The 17388-nt window shown below is 34.5% G+C and overlaps 1 protein-coding gene across 1 annotated transcript in view; it reads left to right on the forward strand.

The window, feature by feature from the left end:
- The window catches only part of Reep3 (receptor accessory protein 3), an 87524-nt gene extending 72659 nt beyond the window's left edge, over positions 1-14865 (forward strand). The window contains exons 6-8 of the mRNA XM_076834251.1: positions 4123-4270; positions 10686-10831; positions 11381-14865. Coding sequence (XP_076690366.1) covers positions 4123-4270; positions 10686-10831; positions 11381-11437 — 351 coding nt within the window. The 3' untranslated portion in view covers positions 11438-14865. The remainder of the gene's footprint in view (positions 1-4122; positions 4271-10685; positions 10832-11380) is intronic.
- Positions 14866-17388: the final 2523 nt, after the last annotated feature.

The raw sequence follows: 17388 nt of genomic DNA on the forward strand, positions 1-17388 counted from the left end.
GAATAAAGAATTAGATACAGAAAACATGAGTGAAACAGATCAGAAAGAATTGTTAGCCAGGCACACTGGCATATGCCTATAATCCCAGCTACTTGGGAGGCTGAGGTAGAAGGATTGCAAGTTCAAGGCCAGCATGGACAACTCAGCAAGACTCTGTTTCAAAATGAAATAAAAAGGGCTAGGGATATAGCTCAGAGGTAGGACTCTCCTACCATGCACGAGGCCCTGGGTTTAATCCCAGTACCACAAGGAAAAAAAAAAAAAAAAAGTTAAAAACAAAGAAAAAGCACTCATCCTATATGCCTAAACAGAATACTGTTTTCATTTTTGTATATATTTCCCCTGTCTACTTATAACTGTAATCATACTTGCAACCTTTGCCCACGTGATTTAGAATTATGAGATAGAAGAAAGGTGTCTCCACTTAATATCATATAGCAAAAGTAATTTCTTCATTAGTGGACTTTTTATGATAAAGGTATAAAAATTGAAGATTGGAATTCAGATGAAATTATTTTGTGATTACACCAATCCTTTAAATTGGTCATTGGATGTTTATAATGTTTATAATGGTTTTGTTGTTGTTATTGTTTGGGGGTTTTTTGTTTGTTTGTTTTTCCTATAGGGAATTGCACCCAGGGGCATTTAACCACTGAGCCACATAACCAGCCCTTTATATATATATATTTTTTTTTAGTTGTAGATGGACACAACACAATGTCTTTTATTTTTATATGGTGCTGAGGATCGAACCCGGGTCCCGCCCATGCTAGGCGAACGCTCTACCGCTGAGCCACAATCCCAGCCCCATAACCAGCCCTTTTTTGTTTTTTTGTTTTGTTATTTATTTTGAGACAGGGTTTCTCTAAGTTGCTTAGGGCCTCACTAAGTTGAAACTTGTGATCCTCTGGATTATAGGCATATGCCACCATGCCTAGCTATGTTTTTGAAGATCACAAAACTACACTATTTCTCTGTTTTCATATTAGTTCTATTATGGGAACATAAAGAAAAAAATGTGTGTGTGTGTGTGTGTAGTGGCAAATCCAGTTTTAAAAAGTGATAATAGCTGTTGAAGTATTGGGGTTTCTCAAAGAAGAGTTACATCCCTTTTTTGCTTTTTCCTAGGACCTGGCATTCCTTGAAGAGCATTGATAACAATAGGGTTAGTTACTCAAGAACTAAAATAGAATCCAGGCAATAAATAGACACCACACACACACACACACACACACTCTCTCTCTCTCTCACACACACACACACACACTCACACACACTCCACCAGATGCCTCAGGCCTTTTTACTCTAATTTAAACCTTAAGCAAAGCCCCTGTGAGTTGTGTCATCAATCCATGGCGATGCCCATGACCTTACCTGTAGTTTGCTGCTGAACTTCTTATTATAAGTTTCAGTGTTCACATTAAAATATGCTGCTGTCTAGGGGCTGGGATTGTGGCTCAGTGGTAAAGCTCATGCCTAGCATGCATGAGGCACTGAGTTCAATCCCCAACACCACATAAAAGTAAACAATTAAAATAAAGGTATTGTGTTCATTTACAACTAAAAAAGGTTTTTAAAAAATACTGCTTTTCTAGAGAGAACTGTTTAGCAGTCAAGAGTAATGAAAGAAAAGTGGGGGGAGGCATAAAAAGAATGTTTAGTTCTCTTACTATTTGCTCAATATCAGAACCATATCAGATGCACTAGGAGAAGAAAAGCACCTTAAATTTGTCCTTCTCTATTTTCCTAAAATTTTGTTCTGGAGCCAACTATTCATACTGCAACAATAGAAATAACAATAATGTATGAGTTTATCATTTGTGATCTAGGTTCTAAGATATTTGTTGATTATACTTACAGGTACCAAAGTTTTTGGATGATATAATTATTAAGCTGACTGACTCAATGACACTTTCACTCATTTGTATCCAAAATGTACTTTCTTGAGTGGGAGGGTTTAGTATTTATAGCCAGCCTTGGAAATTGCACCTCAGTCAGGTAGAAGATATTTAGTCAGCTTTCTGGTCCTGTAACAAAATATCTGAGATAATGAACTTAAAAATAAGGAGAAGTTTTGTTTTAGAGGCTTTAGTCCACCATTGATTGATCCTGTTGCTTGGGCCTATGGCAGAGCAACATATCATGGAAGAGCAACGCGCTTACCTCATGATGCTGGGAAGCAAAAACTGTAAACAAAAGGGACATGGATCTCCATATCCCCTTCAAGGGCACACCTCTCATGAACTATCCTTTTTCCCACCAAGCCCATCTCTTAAAGATTCAGCCATCTCCTAACAGTACCATGACTAAGGACCAAGTGAATAACACGTGGGCCTTTAAGATCTACACTATAACACAAGGACACGTGTGCCATTTGTCATGTGTGTGTGGCAGCAGGTAAAAAATCAATAATTATTGAGAAAGGGCACACAAATATAAAGGTAGGATAAAGAAGATGACAGTTCTGAAAAAACAAAGTATCTATTTCAGATAAACACTGGTCACGGACTTCCTTGCAGTGTATCTCAGAAGTATGCTGTTGACCATCTGTTTAATAATTATGATATCTGACAAAGAGGAAGCAAGTATAGTGAATTAAACCATGCCAAGAATATTTTTAAATGTATAAAATCCAATTGTTTTGTGGAGAAATTAACCTTTTGGTAATTATTTATCATGATTTTTAAAATATGGTAGAAAGTGCCTAGGGTTGTAGCTCAGTGGTAGAATAACTTGCCTAGTATGTGTGAGGCAATGGGTTTAATCCTCAGCAAGCACCATATAAAAATAAATAAATAAATAGGTATTATGTCCATCTATAACTTTTTTTTTAAAGGTAGAAATACAAAGCTCAAGTGGGATATGTAAATGGGATTTCATTTTGACATAATATGGTATCAATAACCCAAAGTTATGAATCAAGACTTTTTCTTCAGGGTAAAATACAAGTTAGCAGTAACACCCAAATGTATGTAGTACCTTTGACTTTGAAATTTAGAGCTTAACCATGAGTTTCTATGGTAACTTTCTAACTAGAGGCAATCATAGATTCTCATGTGTGAAAAGAAGAAATAATAAGTGTAAAAAGCCTTCAGAAGAATATTTTAATCTAACTATAAATAAGAAATGAGTCATCTGTATGCTATACAAATTTAAAGTAGGTAAATTTAGAAATTATTTTCTCTTTTCACAAAGCTTTATAATTGGGGGGTATACTTACATATGAAAAATTCAGAAAATGTGACTTTCAAACTGTACAATGAGGAAAATCATTGAATTTTCTGCAGTGATGGAAACACTCTAGAGAACATCTCTGAAGAACATCTCTATCTGCACAGCCCAATACTGTAACTACTAGCCACATGTAGCTATAGCATTTGGAATGTGACAATGCAGTTAAGGAATAATTTTTATTTTATTTCATTTTTATTCATTTATGTTTAAATAGTCCCACCTGTGTGTAGTGTCTTTCATATTATTAAGCAAAATAACTTAAAGTCAGATCATATTATAATCACTATACAATATTCACCAAATAGTATATTCATTAACTGAATTTCATTATATATCCAAATTTCTTTGGCTCTTAAATTTTCCTGCCTTGTTCTAGGTAGAGCTAGTACCACTCTTGGCTTAGCTTTAAAACAATGTCTTTACTTTGAAAAGATCTCCTAAATCATAAACTTTGCCCCAAAATGGTAATTTTTGTATCACTAATCCAGAATACTGAATTAAGACTCAAAATTATGGATGCTTTTTCTCTGAGGATGATCTCATCACACATTTTTCTGTACTATAAAATTAAATACAATCCTGAAATGTTTGGGGTGACATATTAATGCTGTAGCTTGCTTTGAAAGGCATAAAAATGAAAGGGATTGACAGATAGTTGATATGTGATATAGCAAATAGCAAAATATAAATAATATGTGGTGGTCATTATACAAATCTTTCAATTTTCATTCTTAAAGTTTGATAATAAAATGGTTGAGGATGTTATTAATATAGCAAAATGTTATTATGTTTCATAATAAAATGTCTTAATATTTAAAATGTTAAATGAAGCATACTAGATAGTTTATAAAGTATTTTTTTCTGAATCTATCACTTCTCTATTAATAGAGCCAAGGAGCCATAACTGAACGTTTAAGAAGTTTCAGTATGCATGATTTAACAGCTATACAAGGTGATGAGCCTGTGGGACAAAGACCATATCAGCCTTTACCAGAAGCAAAAAAGAAAAGCAAACCAACCCCCAGTGAATCAGCAGGTGTGTTATTTGTTTTAATATATGGTCCTTTCATAATTGGGCTTGTGGGTCAAGTTGGGTACTATAGTAGTATAGTGACTGTCAGAAATTGGGTAAATAAAATTACTTTTAAGCTTATATTTTTTAGTTTTATGTTTAACTATAGCTCTTTTTCTCCAAACTTCTCTAAATAATGTTATCCTTTGCCTTTCGTTGACTGTGGAAATCATGCAGCTAAGAAAATAGCAATAGTGGGGCTGGGGTTGTAGCTCAGCAGTAAAGCACTCATGCAAGGCCCTGGGTTTGATCCTCAGCATCACATATAAATAAATAAAATAAAGGTGTTATATCTAACTACAACTAAAAAATAAAAATCACATATATATTTTAAAAAGAAAATAGCAGTAGTCTTTTCTGCTGCCATGAATTTTTAGAAGCCATGGGTGTGGTTGCCTCTTCACCAGCCGGCACTCGTTCTGACCTGTGATCAATACTCTAACTATGTATTGACATCTAAGGAGTTTTAGAGTTAAGCACACTTTCCTGTAAGTGCTGTGGACAAGCAAGGATGTTGACTCACAAGATAAAAAGTTTAAGCTGATGAAAAGATGATTCAATTTGAAAATAGGATTACTCCAGTGGAAAATGTATTGAGATTCCATCTTTTAGTTCAGGAACTAACTTGTTTGCATATTCTCTGTGAATTATGAGCATTGTTACAGTTGCTGTGTTCTGTAGCTATAAAAAACTATTGTGCTGTTAGAAGCATGTTCATAAATAAAAAAGTTCCTTCAACATTTTGTCATTCATAAGAAAAGTTTGAGGGGCTGAGGGCTTAGATGGTAGAGTGCTTGTCTCAAAAGCACAAGGCCGTGGGTTCAATCCCCAGCACCAAAAAAAAAAAAAAAAAAAAAAAAAAGGAGAAAGAAAATTTTGGTTCAAGGTAAGCCTGAGAACTGAGGTCTTCTACACTTTCCTATTAAAGTGTTAAGTCCAGGAGATACAAGATTATTTAAGTTTTCTTTTAAAAAGTAGAAGTTTTTTTTGAAGGACATTAAAAGTTATTCTTCATAATTAATCTTTGAAAAAATAAAACAATAGTCTATCCTTACAAAGGAAAAATAATGAAATTTCTTCCAAGTTCTCACAAGAATGAATAACTTTACAAAGTTGGTGGCTATTATCTAAAAGCTAGTAATCAAGCATTAGCCATTGATTAAGATAGTGATACCTTTTAGCAAGAGAAACCATTGAACTTTGAGCCATCAACCTAACTATTAATACATTAATACTGAAAACATAGCTTTGAACAGGCTTATGCATTTTAAATTAGTTATATTGATTTTGATTATGGGTTCTGTTTTGTCTTTAGACTATATATTTGAGTCCTTTATCAGTAATTTTTTCATATTTTAGAATGGGTTAAGAATTGTATTCCAATTATCTAAAAAAATGGGATTATAAATATGAAAATTCTAACATTTTTATGATATTCATTTATTAAATTTAAATTGGTGTGACTAAATTTTTTTTCTTTGCAGTACTGGGGCACTCTACCACTGAGCTACATCTCTAGCCATTTTTGTTTTTTATTTTGAAATAGGATCTCATTAAGTTGCCCAGGCTGACCTCAAACTTGCATTATCCTCCTGCCTCAGCCTTCTGAGTTACTAGGATTACAGGAGTGCACTACCATGCACACCCTGTATGACTAAAATATTTTAAGATACACAGGTGTTATTTAGTTCTTTTTGTTACATTTCAAACCATGAACTTAAAATAACATAAGATATATGAAAATAACTGATGATGTAAGATAATTGCTAGACTTAGAAACTGAGGTATAAATTGAAGTTATTCCTCTGCCTCAAACCTAAGATTAAGCTTTGAATATAAGAAACCATGTAGTAGGAAATTCCTGTGTATAATTTTATTTTCTTAAATGGGTAAACTTTCTTAAGCCTGACATCAAAATCAGAAAACATAACAGAAAAGTTTGAGGGACTTTTCTACCTTAAAAAAAAAAAACAGTCTCACTAAGTTGCTTAGGGCTTCGCTAAACTGCTAAGGCTGGTCTCAACTCGGGATCTTCCCGCCTCCTTCTCCTGAGTTATTGGGATTACAGGTGTGTACCACCGTATCCAGAGGCTTCAGATTTATGACAACATATAGAGGAGAAATACACCAAAAAAGAAAAAGACAAATCACAAACTGTCAGAAATATTTTCATTGTATTTTACAGGCAAAGTATATATACCTATATGAGATAGATATATATATATATATATATATATATATATATATATATAGAGAGAGAGAGAGAGAGAGAGAGAGAGAGAGAGTGTGTGTGTGTGTGTGTGTGTGTGTGTGTGTGTTGTGGGGGCACTGAGTAATCCCCAGGGGTGCATTACCACTGAGCTAGAACCCCAGTTTTGGCGGGGGGGAATTGAGGGGTTTTGTTTGTTTTTTGAGACAGTGTCACTAAGTTGCTTAGGGCCTCACTAAATTGCTGAGGCTGGTCTCAACTTGGGATCTTCCTGCCTCAGTCTCCTGAATCATTGGGATTACAGGTGTGCACCACCATACTCAGGGGCTTCAATTTTTTGACAATCCAGGAACCCTTACAAACCAGTTACTAGTTCTACAAAGAGTACAACTGACCAACAAATACATGAAAAATATTTTCAATTTCAGATAGTCAATATTACTTATTTTAATCACAGCTGTTTGATTTAAATATCACTTTTAATTTCAATTAAAATAGCAACAATAGTAATTTTTGCTCATTGGATTTGGGGGGAATGCTTTTAATTAACATTGCTTCATGTTGGTAACTGTTCCAGTTATCTGTTGCTGCATAACAGACCACCCCAAAACAGTGGCCCAGACAATCACAGTCACTTATTTTGCTCATGCATGTGGGGGATGAATGGACTCAGCAAAGCAGTTTTTGTTCAGGGTCTCATGCAGCTGTGATCAGACAGCAGCTGAGGCTGGAGTCATCATCTCACACATGTCTAAAGCCAGGAAAAGGCAAACAGCTGTCTCTAAGTTCTCTCTTGTGATCTCTGAGCTTAGTTTAACTCACCTGGCAGTGGAAGTTTCCAGAGTCAGAGTCCCAAGAGAAAGTGGCAGAGGTCCTTCAGTATGACTTCCACCACATTTTTGGAAGCCATTTGTCAAAGTAGGTACAAAGGCCTGTGGGATTTAAGAGAAGGGAAAAAGAGTGTCAGGGAATTCATGGGTATTTTTAAAACCACCACAGAAAATGTGTTGAGATGCAAACACTCTTGTGCATGTTGTATGAATTTAAAATGGAATAATCCTTTTGGATGACAATCTGGCAGTAATCATCAAAATACATTCCGTTTAACTCAGCAAGAAACTTCGAGGAATACGTCATAAGGAAATAATCAGACAAATGTTCAAAGATATATATGTGAGAATGTTCATCTCAGACTGGGGATGTGGCCCACTGGTAGAGAGCTTGCCTCCCATACCTGGCCCTAGCCAGTACTGACAAAATAAAAAAATAAAGTTCATCTCATTTAAAGTAACAAATATTAGAGGACTGTGAATATAGCTTAGTGGTAGAGTTGCTTGCCTAAGCGTGTGTAGGACCCTGGGTTCAATCCTCAGTACTGCCAAAAATAAATTAAATAACAAATATTAGAACAAATCAAATTTTTGACAAATACCTTAGAAAAATTATTAAACAAAAAGGTAATTTATTAGCCATGAAGAATAATAATGTCAATATATACTTATTGATATGAAAATATATTCAGATTGTAAGGAAAATATTAACAATAAAACAGTATGTGTGTTTTGATCCTATACTATAGAGACAGTTAGATATTGAAATGGACTAATATGTATGAAGTTATCTTGAATTGTATATTTGTTTTGGGGGGTTTTTATATTTTTTTAATGGTCAATGGACTTTATTTATTTATATGTGATGCTGAGAATCAAACCCAGTGCCTCACACATGGTAGGCAAGTGCTCTACACTGAGCCACAACCCCAGCCCTATTTATATGTTTTAATGAAGTATTTGGATTGACTCAGTATCTTCCTTCTCTTCATTTGGGATTTTTATTAGGTTACTAAATTAAACTTGTCAATTTCACCTCCTAATAGACCCTGAATTACACTACTTTTTGTATCCTCACTCTTGGGACTATGTCAATTCAGACCTGCCTGCTTAGGGTCCCTGTTTTCAGTCTTATCCATTTTAGGGGTGGTGGGAGTAATCGGGAATTGAATTCAGGGGCACTCAACCACTGAGCCATATCCCCAGCCCTATTTTGTATTTTATTAGAGACAGGGTCTCATTGAGTTGATTAGCGCCTCGCTAAATTGCTGAGGCTGGCTTTGAACTTGAGCTCTTCCTGCCTCTGCCTCTCCGGCCACTGGGATTACAGGCATGAGCCACCATGCCCAGCCTATCCATTTTTGATTCATTCTCCAAAGTGCAGTTTTTTACACAACCCAGATATCATGCTAGTCTTATGCATAAAATACTTCCAAGCGCCCCCATCCCATTTCTTTTTGGTGAAGTGCAAATTTGATAGCATGGTATATTAGCTCCCAATCTTATTCTCCCACTCCATCATGCCCTAACTATGTGGAATCATGAGCTCTTCAGGATTTAGCTTAGCCACTGTCTCCTAAAGGTCTTCTCTTGAACCTGAGCGAACCCAGGCTGAGTGAATTCTCCTTACTATATGCTCCCCTGGCACCTTGTCCTTATTTTCTGTTTATAGCAATCATTACATATCATAATGCCCATTTGACCCTGTTTCCCCTGTTGGACTATAAGTTTCTTGAGGGGAGAAAAAGGCAGCTGTGTCTTTTCATCATTGTATCCCATACTTTAGTACATGATTCATACATAATAGAATTTAAACAATATTGTGGAATAACAAGTCAAACCATCTCTTTTCCTGAGACTATAATTAGAAAGTCAGGCGCTGACCTGGGCACACTGGCTTCCTCCTTCCAAGCAGTTTTACTCCTCTGCTGCCCTTGCCCTGGGCTTATATAGTCTCTTCTTCCCAGAACACACTTCTTTTGAACACTGCAGTAAAAGAAAGATCTTGGCCTAAATGACAACTAATTCTGCTTTCAACTCCTCCTTAATTTTTAGCCTAGACATCTAACAGCATGAAATCAGACTTGTCTAACATACAGTTAAAGTAGTTTACGTATCAGAGTAAGAAGCATATTAGCAACTCTTTGTGGTTTTCTTAGTGAGTTCACATTATTTTTTCAGTATATATTTTTTCACATGCAAGGAGTCTACCTCTTGCCTCCTCCTAAGCCCGGAAACCTTTCTACTTTTTCCTCACCTGATGATTTAAGTATGTATGCTTCTTATCTTTATTAAAGAAGAATTTGAAACTTCATGGGGCCTTTTAATGCCAGCTCTGTCTATATAACCTACCCACCCAGTGGTCTGACTGCCTTAGATTGGCCCTTGCCTAGTTCTCTGTCCAGGACCCTCAGAAAACAGGGTCATTAGCATAAACATCACCTGGATACTTGTTAGAGCCAAAGATCTAAGAGCCACCCCAGGCCTGTGGAATTTCAAGCAGTCTGTATTGATAAGTTTTCCTGGTATCTCTTAATGTGAACTTGTGCTTCAGGGGTGATAAAGTTCTTGTTCCTCAGGATATTCTCAGACTTCCTCACAATACTGATCTAATTATCTGGATGTTTGCATGTGGCTAATAGTTAAGTCTTTATAGTTACACATAACAGCCTATTAGCACACCCACCATGTGCTCTCTCACTGACCTTCCTGATGCTGGTTGTTTTCTCTTGACTAACATCTGTCATCTTAGCCTGTGGTGTTTCTGATTACTGTTGCCTATCTGGCTGGGTTTTATCTCAGTGCAATAGGGTTGGTCTAACCTCCCCATCACCTGTCCCCAGTGAACTTACCTTGCCAAAATTTGTAGCCCCTTTGGGTCTTCTTGGTTCACCTTACCATTCCCAGTCTTCACAAAAGAGATTATGTGGGGTGAGGGAATCTTAATTGTTAAAAGTCAAGGCACACATGACAAACTGAAACACACCAATGCTTGGGGTTTTCTTGAATTTATGAAAAAGAGAAAAGGTGAGGATACTTCACAATATGCCTCATTATATTCTTTGATTGTTTAACAGGATGCACGTGTCACTGCTCAAAAATAATTTTAAAAATGTATAGTAAAAATAAGAATGGTTAGGGAATCCTAGAGGAAATGAGTTATGATCTTCTAGAATAGTGCAGAAGGCTAAGATTAATGGCAAGGGGCAGGAACACATTCCAAATGAGACAGAAAGGGAACTGAGCAAATGCAGAATATGCAGAGAACGTCCACAGGTGAAGAGCCAGTGCTGACTGGTATCCTTTTACCAAAACATGCTGTTTTTGACAACTTGTTTAGCTTATGGAATTCCACTAAAAGATGGAGGTGAAAAAACAGATGAAGAAGCGGATGGGCCATATTCAGATGATGAGATGTTAACACACAAAGGGCTTCGGAGATCACAAAGCATGAAATCTGTGAAAACCATCAAAGGCCGCAAGGAGGTTAGTCAAGTGTAGAGTTGTTTTTCTAATGATTGGGGTTTGGGGGTTTCCCTGCTGCATTATCATTTAGGGTATTAATGATCATAAATGAAGAGTTGGAATAATAGAGCAGCAGTTGTATATTAAATTCTCTGGAAATTTTTTTTCTGGGAATTTTAAAAGTGGTAAATTCCTAGTCTTCCAGTATAAGTAGAAAATGGTATTCCCACACAGCACATCACATGGTTATCATGAATACCCAGTGCCAGCCTTGTGCTACTGAAAAAAATTAACCACATATTTTTGCTTTCAACCAACCCTAAATGGTGAATAAATAGTAAAAGTTTATCCATAATGATGTTATGTCAGATCAATATTCATCAACATTATACAAAGCAAAACATAAATAATAACAGTGAATGTTTTATGAGTATATAAGAAGTGCTGTTCTATACATGCTTACAAGATAATTTATTCTTTGTATCAGAAAGTTAAAAATTCCTATGATTAACTTTGTTGTATTTTTAAAAATAATCAGTCAAATTCTTAATAACACATTTCTCTCTTCAGGTGCGGTATGGTTCACTAAAATATAAAGTGAAGAAGAGACCACAGGTGTATTTTTAGTCATCTATACTTCAGATATCCTAAATAATGCTAATACATCAACTTCATTTTCTAATATGATATATTCAGGATTTACATATTAAAATAGTTCTTGAAATTGTGGTAGTGATAGGAATTACTTTCATGAATTTACATAGCTTTATTTCTTTAACAATTACTTTCAAATATTGACTACACAAGGTAGTTATGCAAGGCCTACTAATATACGTACATCAAAAACTACAGAAAAGCATGTTATCCATTTTCATATTCATCAACAACACTGAATGCCTGGGATATTAGATGAAACACAGACCCACACTATACTTGAAAAAATTCTTTATGGTTCAGGATACATTAACTTTTGTGGTGTTAAACATTGTGTTTACCTTTATCTATGTGATCTCTATCACATGAGGATAGTAAATAAATAGGCCTCTGATCAGGCAATGATATAACAAGGACATAATGTAAGATAATAAGGTATATTTTGTATATTCCTTTAATTTTTACTTTTATAATACTTTCTCGTTTTTCCACCATTAACTGAAATTTTTTGAAACAAATATTTGAAAACCAGGTATCCACGTAGCACTTTCCTGACTAGTTTTGCACACTTGAAAAATGTTTACTTATTTTACAACTGTACATTACTTTAAATTTTGTTGACACTGTATGCTTGTTTGTCTTATTCTGACATGGCAAATTTATACCTTGAAATACATCATCTCCTTTCTGTGAGTTTCATTTGTTAAATTCATTGGATTTATAATATAAAAATATAACTAATTGTTCAATTATTACTATTTTAATTATTTCCTTTACAAATGAAAAGTTATTTTAAATATTAACCAGTTTTCCATAATTAGCTGTACAGTGTAGTTGAACTTAGTATATTTTTGTCAACACCAATTACATTTTCAGCTTTTAAAAATGGTAGCTTTTGTGAAATAGAGTTAGGGATTAGTATAGTACTTAGATCTCTTCTGATTCATAAAATAATCCAACAGCCAATCCATTCACAAGCTTGGCATTAATATGTGTTGCTGGTTTATAAATCTGGCATTGACTCAAATCATTTGAATATTTTTCTGGCTGAGATAATTCCCTGAAGATGAGTGCCGATACAAATTCAGACACCATTAATCCTGTATATCAGAAGTTATTTTTTAAAATGTTTTAATCCAAAAGATTTTGGAGGCTTTTTTAGGTCGCATTGATAAGTATGTATTGTGATCCCTAAGTCAGTATATTTTTGGCGATGGTTTTAGTGATCAGTAATCCAATTGTACAAGCTAATTTACTTGACTGTTTTGCTTATTTGCCCAAGAGAACACAGAGGGAGAGATTTGTGAGATCATTGACCTTTCTACCTTTTAAGAAAGGAAGCCAGTTGGTGATATACATTCGTCAGGATCTCCTCAGAGTATTAGCCAAGAATTCAATGTTTACTCAGGAGTACCTTGAGTAAGGTATATTTAAGTAATATTAAAGACTAATACGGATGCAACTAATATGTTGCATCCATATTAGTCTTTAATATTTTCTGGACTGTCTCATATTCACACCAAATAAAACTTCAATTTTTTTTCCTCCCAAAATTTAACTTTGTGAACATCTCCATCTTTACCTTGAGTAATTTTTAGCCTCTTAGTTTCTGGAAGGACTCCTAATTCCTTTTCAAAATTCCTATAAATTCTAATTATACTGGACTTCTTAATATAAATGCTACACTGTGCTTGCTCTTCCTAGGCAGAGGCAATGTCATCTCAAATCGCCTGATAAGGTCATGTAAGTGACTTTGTATCAAGAACATTATCTATGGGGGCTGGTTGGTGCGATTTTACCCTTTTTAAATCTAATCTCAGTATTACACTTTTCCTGGTGGTAGAGCACATGCATAGCATGTACAAGGCTCTTGGGTTCAATCCTCAGCACCATAAAATAAAAATTAAAAAAGAATAAGTACTACCACAACAACAAAAAAGCACCATCCTTTAGTAAACTCATACTATTTTAAATTGAAAGAATTATTTATCTTGTAGGGTCAAAATGCTTCATCAAAGATACCTGTCTCACTAATGCAAAGTTCTTCTGTTTAATTATACTCCTTCATGTTCACAGTCCTTCCTCTGATATATTTCTACTGTTGTATCTTACACATAGTTGATACCTTTTTTATTTCCTATCATTTTTGTTTCATTTTACATTTCTTAAATTAGAGTTTCTGTCACCTTAATGTATTTTAGCATTCTTTTTTTGATCTTTGTGAAATAAACTTACACATTTTTATTTCTTTTAAGGTAGAATAGGGCGCTCTCTCTCTCTCTCTCTCTCCTTTTAAGTTTACTGATTTTTTTTTAATGTAAATTTATCCTTAGACCACAGTGCCTTGCTTTTCTCCACTGCCCCTTGAGGCCTAGATATTAAGTGTTTTGGTAGCTGTTGGAATTTATTCAGAAATTATAGCCAGTATCTTATTTTACTATTTGTTCATTCAGTTTGCTCACTAGTACTTAACTGTTTCGAAAGTTTCTTTAGAAGTAAGAACTGATCTGTTCTTTAGGATATTGTTTCTGGTGTTACCTATCAGGCTAAGTAATAATATAAGCCCACCCAAGTCTGACATAAGATCCCCACCACACACCTCACTGTGTATGCATATTTGGCTAAAAAATAATACTGCCACCATTACTTATTATAAATACTTGACTACACTGTGTGATGGAACAAAATTATTAGTGTGTTTTCAGGGATCTTATTTCATATGTCACCACCAAAGATTTCTACAGTATTATAAAGTATGTAAATATTCTAATTCCTATAAAATGATGGTTAGATAAATATATTTTCATTCTTTCTTTTTTTGTAATAACACAGTTTGTATTTTTGGAAAATGCTTGAACTTTTATATTATCAAAATATATTATTCTAATATTAAATACAAGTAAATTTTACTTTTTAATTGGAATGGGCTAAATTTTCTTTAATATCACAAAAATTGGGGAGCTGATATATATTTAAAAGCAATTTCCTGTGTTTTCTCCTGTATAGGTTGATTCATCTGTAAAGCAATTAGGTAAAATTTGAGAAGATCATTCATTGTTATTGTGGTATGCAGTATATAATATGTCTTAGTAAACGTCATTTGCAATTAAAGCTTTCTGAAAGGAAGGCACAGCTTTTTTCCTTAAATATCTTTAAAATTTAATATTTCAGTAGTATTCTGAAGATTTAATGTGTATTAGTGCCTTTCAAGCATTGACCATGACTTAACATTTTCTCTTTTATAACACCTTCTACTCTGTGTACTTTAACAGCTAAAAGAGAATAATTTACAAAATTTTAATGTCTTTGTAAAGGTTATCTTTATCCAAGTATGTGGGTAAATTTACAAGTGTATTTTTGGAAAACTTTAAGATAAAATAAACTAATTTTATTAGTGGCAATTTGTGTTTTGTTTTTTATGTCAGAATGCATATGTTGGATTCCATGAATTGGTATCATTTGTTATTGAATATGTCTTGATAAGACAATGGGCATTATATACACACACAAAAGATTACAATCACAGCAAGTTATAAAAATCATACCCATTCTGTAATGTTCATCCGTAGGACTACAAAAAATACACTGAATTAAATTTTAGAAAGGGGAAAATTGGAAAAACAATGAGTACAGAAATCTTAACCATCAGTTGATTGGTTAGCTGCCTCAGACATAAAGCAGAAAACAAAATTCAGATTTATGTATCCTGAAAATATTCTGGGATTCCATCTGCTTGAAAGTCAGACGTCTGTCTGCCTCACATTTCAGCTTTAGAGAGGAATCCTATGTTTAAAAAAGTTTCCTTGTGTTACTTCATTCTGATGTGTAATATATGTTAAAGTGTTTCCAGATAGCATTTTAAATGGAGGTTTATTTCCATTTTTATTGATATATATTATATACATATGTATATATTTGGTGTGGTAATTCAAAGAGTTTAGAAAGTTAAGTGAAAATTCAAAAGAACACAATGAATAAATGAACTGCAGCATTTTTTTATTTTTATGAATTTATTCATTTATTTTAGTGTTTTATTCTTCCCTGAAGAGGTTCATTGTTCTTAAAAAAGAGGTTTGTGAAACAAAAATCATGTCAGAGGCTGATTCATTGTTCCTTGGAATACATTCTGCCTTTTTACCTATCCATCAAGATTGTAGCCTTGAAACACTCTCCATAGGGTTTGGTGTTGGTTGTGTTTAAATTGTTTTTTTACAAGATAATTATTTTATTTGAAAAAATTTTTAAATATTTATTTTTTTAAAGTTTTAGGTGAACACAATATCTTTATTTTTATGTGGTGCTGAGAATCGAACCCAGTGCCTCATGCATGCTGGGCGAGCGCGCTACCACTTGAGCCACATCCGCAGCCCCTGATTTGAAATTTTAAAGCACAGGATTGATAATTATCTATAAATGACCTCGATTAATAAAAACAAGAAAGTTACTATGCTTTCTCTTTGTTTACTTAACTATCCCATATTAAGAGAAAAAAAAAGGAGAAAGAAAAAGGATAGTATTTGGCATCATGTATGTGCAAATCGAATTAGCATCAATTTTTACATTAAAAAAATCCATTGAGTGCCTACAATAGCACGCTTATGTTTCTGTACAATGCCTGTATCCGAGCAGGATAACATAACAATTTAAGGGAAATAAATTTCTCCTTTTAAAAGACTGAATTCACTGGGAGAACATGGGAGGATTAGACAAACTCTAGATAGGGAAAGGGGTGAGAGGGGGAAGGGAGGGAGAATGGGGGTTAAAAAAAAAGATGGTGGAATGAGATGGACATCATTACCCTGAGTACATGTATGAAGATACAAATGGTGTTAAAATACTTTGTACAACCAGAGATATGAAAAATTATGCTCTATAAGTGTAATATGAATTGCAATTCATTCTGCTGTCATATATAGCAAATTAGAATAAAAAAATAAATTAAAAAAAACTGAATTCACTGTTACCAAATCAATGTTTGGATCATTTGAGGATAACTTATCTTGAGATTTCTTCTAAGTCATTGCATAATTAATTTGGTTCTCTCAAAGCAGATTTTTTTTTTCTTTATTTCTTTTGTGGTTCTGGGGATTAAACCCAAGGGCACTCTTCATACAATTGAGCTATATTCCCAGCCCTTTTTACTTTATTTATTTTTGAGACAGAGTCTTGCTAAATAGCCCAGGCTGGTGGTCTCAAACTTGGGATCCTCCTGCCTCAGCCTTCTGAGTCTCTGGAATTATAGGTGTGAGCCACTGTATCTGGCTTCCCTTACCTCTTAACATCCAATGTGTCAATAAGTCCTCTTGGCTTTCTCCAAAATATATCCTGAATCTGACAGTTTCACTGACATATCCTGCAGCTTTCTTTAGTTGAAGTCATCATCTCAGAACTGTCCCAGTTTCTTATGTTTTCAACTGGTACCCTTTGGGAAATATTTATAAAAAGATAGTTGTTAAAAAGAGAAGGGAGGTGGAGAACAGAAGCAAATGCTATGGAACAGAAGTTTTTCTTACAATTGCTGAGATTCAGAAAGAAAAAAAAATGAGTAAGGAGAGGGGCTGATAAAACTCTGTTAGAGTATCTGGGTGAATGCTCTCTCAAAGTATTAGGAAAACAGTTGGATTATAAGTGGGGACTTCTCCCTCATCTTCTCCCAGGCCTATTTAAGTTGCTCTACCTTTGAGAACTGGTACCAGGCATAGTAGCATAGGCCTGTAGTCCCAGCTACTCATGAGGCGGAGGCAGGAGGCCAGCCTGGACAACTTAGTAAGACCCTGTCTTAAAATGAAAAGGACTGGGAATGTAGGTCTGTGTTAGAGTACCACCGGTTCAATCTCCAGTATCTGAGAAAAAATACTAATTAATTAATTAATTTGAGAGCTAGAGTAGATCATGATTATGCCAAGAGACAACAGTAGATATCT

The sequence above is a fragment of the Callospermophilus lateralis genome, chromosome 15 (genome assembly GCF_048772815.1).
Source record: "Callospermophilus lateralis isolate mCalLat2 chromosome 15, mCalLat2.hap1, whole genome shotgun sequence".
NCBI lineage: Eukaryota > Metazoa > Chordata > Mammalia > Rodentia > Sciuridae > Callospermophilus > Callospermophilus lateralis.